The sequence below is a fragment of the Prionailurus viverrinus genome, chromosome A1 (genome assembly GCF_022837055.1).
Source record: "Prionailurus viverrinus isolate Anna chromosome A1, UM_Priviv_1.0, whole genome shotgun sequence".
Classification (NCBI taxonomy): Eukaryota; Metazoa; Chordata; class Mammalia; order Carnivora; family Felidae; genus Prionailurus; species Prionailurus viverrinus.
The window spans coordinates 117,619,800-117,625,799 of NC_062561.1; the positions used below are offsets into that span (position 1 = coordinate 117,619,800).

General features: G+C 41.6%; 1 protein-coding gene across 1 annotated transcript; it reads left to right on the forward strand.

The window, feature by feature from the left end:
- The first annotated feature begins 1,172 nt into the window (after positions 1 to 1,172).
- PCDHB1 (protocadherin beta 1) lies at positions 1,173 to 3,629 on the forward strand. The gene has a single exon (XM_047876268.1). The coding sequence runs from the start codon at positions 1,173 to 1,175 to the stop codon at positions 3,627 to 3,629; it is 2,457 nt and encodes an 818-aa protein (XP_047732224.1).
- The last annotated feature ends 2,371 nt before the right edge of the window (positions 3,630 to 6,000 follow it).

Genomic DNA, 6,000 nt, shown 5'->3' on the forward strand with positions numbered 1-6,000 from the left:
CTCTAATCCTTATGAGGCAGGGGGTCTTGGAAGAGTGACATAACTTCTCCAGTCTGTTTCTTTGTCTTTAAAAAAAAAAAAAAAAGAGGGGCACCTGGGTGGCTCAGTCGGTTAAGCACACTGACTTGGGTTCAGGTCATGATCTCGCATTTTGTGGGTTCGAGCCGCGTGTTGGCCTCTGTTCCCACAGCACAGAGCCTGGAGCCTGCTTTGGATTCTATGTCTCTTCTCTTTCACTCACAGTTTCTCTCTCTCTCTCTCTCTCTCAAAAATAAACATTAAAAAATGTTAAAGAAATAATGTGTACTTAATAGAGCTGTTGCAAGGATTAAATAATGCATGTAAACCACTTAACACAGTCCCAGTGCTATATAGAAACCATACCCAGTAAATATTACTATCATTATAATCCTAAGTGCCAAGCCAACTGCTTCTTGAGGGTGAGGGTTCTAGGAAAGGAATGGATTTGTGTATATCAAGAGCCTAGTTGGCCAGTTCTCCTATCAATGTACCTACTGGACACCAGATTCCTGAAAGAAAAACCTCTGTCTGTCCCCTTTCTTTTTCCTGCTGACCACTTTCTCCAAACCCCTGCCCCTGCCTGACTTCCATCTGGCTCCAAAAGACACTGCAGGATCTTTTTTACTACCCCCCCCCCCACCTTTTTTCGTACAAAACAGGTGATTTTATTAAAACACAGGGACAGGACCCGTGGGCAAAAAGAGCTGCCTTTTTGACTCTCCCTTGATCTCTGGACAAGCAAGGTAGCTTGCTTACTCCTTGCTGTTTGCCGGTTGCTGCAGCAGCCCCAGCCGGCTCCCAGATTGGTGACTTCAGCTTAAGTGACTATCCTCATTGGCTTCTTAATTCCCAAGGACTTTTTTTCTGAAAGGGAATTAAAGACTCTGCGTTGCTTTGGCAACAACTTTCATCCTCTGCCTAACTCTCCAGAATGAGAACATATCTATTAATACACTGGATAGACTAGGGAGTTGAGTTGCTCAATGCAAATTTTCTTCCAAGTGCAAAACAGCTTACCGGGCTTTGCTAGCCCGGTGCTGCGGTTACAGAGGAGCAAAGCCGAGAGCAGCAGTTCCAAGAATCTGTGGGCAGAAAAGTGAAGTATACCCGCAACAGGTGGCGGCTGCTGCAGAGTGCGCTTGTGAGACCGGATGGCGGTTGCGCACAGAAAGCTCATGCAGAACAGGCAAGTAGGGTCTCTTCTCTTTTTTGTGTGCATATCTGTGGGAAGTGCAGCAACCATCCGCTACTCCGTGGCAGAAGAGATGGAGAGCGGTTCGTTTGTGGCTAATGTGGCTAAGGACCTGGGGCTGGAGGTAGGGAAGCTGGCTGCGCGCGGGGCGCGGCTGGTTTCCGAGGGCAACAAAGTGCACTTCCGGCTCCACCGCAAGACAGGGGATCTGTTCGTGAAGGAGAAACTGGATAGGGAGTCACTCTGTGGCAAAGCTGACCCGTGTGTTCTGCATTTTGAAATAGTCTTGGTGGAGCCACTGCAGTCCTTTCGTGTCGAGGTCAGGGTATTTGATATCAATGACAATGCCCCGATTTTCCTAAACAAGGAGCCGCTTTTAAAGATTCCGGAGAGTACCCCCTTGGGTTCACGTTTTCCTCTGCAGAGTGCCCAGGATCTGGACGTGGGCCTCAATGGTCTCCAAAACTACACCTTAAGCCCCAACAAGTATTTCCACCTGCATACCCGCTTTCGCAGCCATGGGCCCAAATACGCTGAGCTGGTGCTGGATAAGCCCCTGGACAGAGAGGAGCAGCCTGAAGTCAACTTGACAATTACAGCGGTGGATGGTGGGTCCCCTCCCAAATCTGGCATCGCTCACATCCGTGTGGTCGTTCTGGACGTCAATGACCACGTGCCTCAGTTCTCCAGATTGGTGTACCGCGCTCAGGTACTAGAAAATAGTGCCAATGGTTCTTTGGTGGTTACTGTGAGTGCCACAGACCTGGATGAGGGCTCCAACAAGGATATAACTTATTCCTTAGCTCAAAACCCAGAAGCAATTCTCCAGACGTTTCAGATTGACTCACAGACTGGGGATGTTCGACTAAGAGGGCCCCTAGATTTTGAAGCAATTGAAACATATGATATTGACATTCAAGCCACCGATGGAGGGGGCCTCTCTGCCCACAGCAAAGTCCTGGTGGAAGTGGTGGATGTTAATGACAATCCTCCTGAAGTGACAGTCTCCTCTGTGTCCAGCCCTCTCCCTGAGGACTCCCCATTAGAGACTGTAGTGGCCCTTTTCTCTATCCGAGACCGGGACATTCGAGTGGGAGGAAAAATCATCTGCTTCCTCAGAGAAGACCTTCCCTTTGCAGTCAAACCTACTTTCCGGAATTCTTACTCTCTGGTTACTGACAGAGTCTTGGATCGGGAAGAGGTCTCAGGCTACAATATCACCGTTGTTGCCATGGATACTGGGCCACCCAGTCTGTTCACAGAAACTGTGATTGAGGTGCTAATATCTGACATTAATGACAATCCCCCAATATTTCAGGAAGACTCATACATTTTGACTGTTCGAGAAAACAACAGCCCTGCAATTTTTATTGGCAAAGTTCATGCTGAGGATCTAGATTTGGGTGAGAATGCCCAAGTAACATATACTCTGCTTCCTCCAGAAAGTGGAGATTTATCAGTCTTTGCTTACATCTCCATAAATTCAGACAATGGGAAGCTCTATGCACTGAGAACCATGGACTATGAGGCCATTCAAAAATTTCAGTTTGTGGTAAAGGCAACTGATGGGGGCTTCCTGTCACTGAGTAGCCAGGTTACTGTCAGAGTGGTTGTTCTGGATGACAATGACAACCGCCCAATGATCTTGTACCCACTGCAGAATGGCACCTTGCCCTGCAATGACCTAGTGCCCAGGTCTGCAGAGGCAGGCTACCTGGTGACCAAGGTAGTGGCTGTGGACGGTGACTCAGGTCAGAATTCTTGGCTTTCATATCATCTCCTTAAGGCCACTGACACTGGGTTATTCTCTGTTCAACAACAAAATGGGGAAATCCGTACACTTCGGCAGATAGCTGAAAGAGACCCCGTGGTTCAGAAACTTACAATTCTTGTTCAGGATCATGGCCAACCAGCTCTTTCCACTACTGCCTCACTCAACATTTTGCTGGTAGATGGGTTTTCTGAGCCCTATCTACAGTTTCGGGATCCATCCAAGCATCCTACAAGGGTAAATCCATCCACTAAATATTTGGTCATTTCTCTGGCTGTGCTTTCCTTTCTCTTTCTCCTTTCTGTCACAGTGATCTTTGTTATACACATCTACCAGAAGGTTAAATATAGAGAAAAGTTCACAGTTCAAGAGCATTTCTATGATGACTGTAATTTCCCTAACAACTTGGTACAAGAAGGAGCCAATGGATCTTTATCTCAGCCATGTCCCTATGAAATGTGCTCGGCCACTGGCACTGGCAATAGTGAGTTTCGGTTCCTTAAGCGCTTTATGCCCAACTTCCCCTTCCCACATGGCACTGGAGAAGCAAAAACAGAGGCTGGCTCCAGTTTACCCCCAGATTCTGGTAGGAATAGGTCTCGGGGGTCAGAGGGCCATGGCCAAGTACCTGATGACTATATGTAGTTCTTGCTCATGAGCTATAAGTAATCATTATTCATGTGTCCTCTGGAAGTTCATTAGTTCTGGACCTGGAAATGCTTAGTTCCACAGAGATATCCTGTTATTTTGCCTTTAAATTGTTTTCTAGTAGACAGTTATGTATGCATGGGGAAGAAAACTAGCTTCTAGTTTTGATACATCAGGAAGCAGTTAGGTTTGAAAAACAGATATATAGCTTATCGTTACTCAGAAATTTCTAGATTTTTATTCCTTAGTAAGTGGAGATCATCTTTGAATCATAAGGACACAAATGCCTGGTGAAAGGTCCTCATAGATAATCAGGTAAAAGGAAAGGTAAAGAAAAAAAAAGAATTGACTTATTTGAGAATGTGAGTAAGGGTAGAAAGACTAAAGAGATTCAGTTCAGGAATGTTCTCCAAAATTAAGTTAGATGGGATTTCTTAATGGTCGTTTAGGCCTTAGGCAAGCCGAAACCTCTCTTTGTATACAGGTGTCTATCCCTTACTTATCAGAGAACAGTTATTTGAATGTGGAGAATAAAAGGTAGATGAGGGGAAAAAAATCAGTGAGGCTTATTGTCGTTAACAAATGCTATCAAAATAAAAGATATTAAAGGAAAAAGTGATAATACCAATTAAGTGGCCTTAAGATAGATTTTCAGATATTACCAGATTGGATTTTAGGCCATTTTCCCTTCTGAGGATTCTGAAGTGATGTCATGGAAACAGAAAAAAGGTACTTCCTAGCAAATCATTCATAAAATGAAATGGAATCATGAAAGAAGTTAGGCTTTTTTTTTTATTATCATGGTTTTGCCTTCATAAGCTATTTTAATTTCTCTCATTCTAAAATTTAAAAAAACCCAATATTAAAATGTTAACATATTTCAATGATGCTAACCATACTACTAACTTGCCTTAAAAGTTTTTTTTAAGTTTGCTTTAATGACACTTTAATCATGTGCCTTATTTTATTTAAATGTGTGTAAATTCAGACCCATGAGGATATGTCCTGTACAGGAGAGCACAATATTTGTACCTGGATTTCTTAGGGTACAGAAGTATCTCTTAAAATACTTCTTAAATCATATTCATTGATATAAGCTTCATTCATAGAATTACGACTGACTCCGAATGGTACTATCTGGCTGTCTACCTGGTGACCAAGGTATACTAAAATTTAGTAATAAGTTATTTTTAAAATGTTAGAAATGCTTAGGGAAGAACTGGTATAACCTATGTCTGCCTTCAGTATTTTCCTTAATATTTTGAGAATGGATAAATCAAATGTGGAATACCAATGAATTGTCTTTTTTTATTAATATTAACTGTTTTCCATAAATCATGTTATAATCTGCTCATTTGGAGTAAAGGTCTTTCTTGAACAAAACATGGAATAGTGTTTCAGTATATTTAGGTTAGGATTGTTAAGGTATGCTGAAATCAGAGGCCTTAAGTGAGAAAGAAGATAGAATTCTTTTTTGGGTAAATAGTAATTAGTTAAAACATTATTAACTAAAAGCCTCTGGGTTAACTGCATTTGATTAAATAATTGTCATGGATTAAATGTATTTGATTACATTTCATGATGTGACCATAATCAATGGCAAGACTCTGGCTTGATGGTAAGAATAAGGAAAGAAAATTGTATAGAATGGTGATTTTAAGACTTTGAATTTCATTTTTTTTAAGTTTATTTATTTATTTTGAGAGAGCGGGCAGAGAGAAAGGGAGAGAGAGAGAATCTCAAGTAGGCTCCCCACCATTAGCACAATGCCTAACGTGGGGCTCGAACTCATGAACTGTGAGATCATGACCTGAGCTGAAATCCAGAGTCCACGCTTAACTGACTGAGCCACCCAGGTGCCCCTAAGACTTTGAATTTCAAATAGTAAAGTTCACATACACAAATACACAAAATGGATGGAAAATGTAGATTTGTCAACTTTTTCTTTTTCCATGTATGGAAAAATAATTAAAACGAAACAAACACTATTAATTTGTAACATTATTTCACAAAGGAAATGGTATTTTAATGTAAAAATGATAATACAGTGATCCAATAAAGGAAACTGTCCTCTAAACTAAAAACGTCATTTTATGAAAAATGTATTATGCCATTATTGGGCTCATTTTTGCCTTAGACCAGTAAAACTTTTGCCATTGACTTCAGATTGACAACCACTGTGTTAATTGATGATCTGTCATTTTTATTCAGACTTCAAGTTTCTAAGAAAATTCCAATTGTACTTGATGATTAAAAACTAAAAACATCTCTGTATCAATTTGCTGAATGTGATGTGAGCCATTTGAATTTGGAGAGCACTCTATATACCAGCTGAGATTAAGTCAGATTTCCATCCGCAAATTAAAAT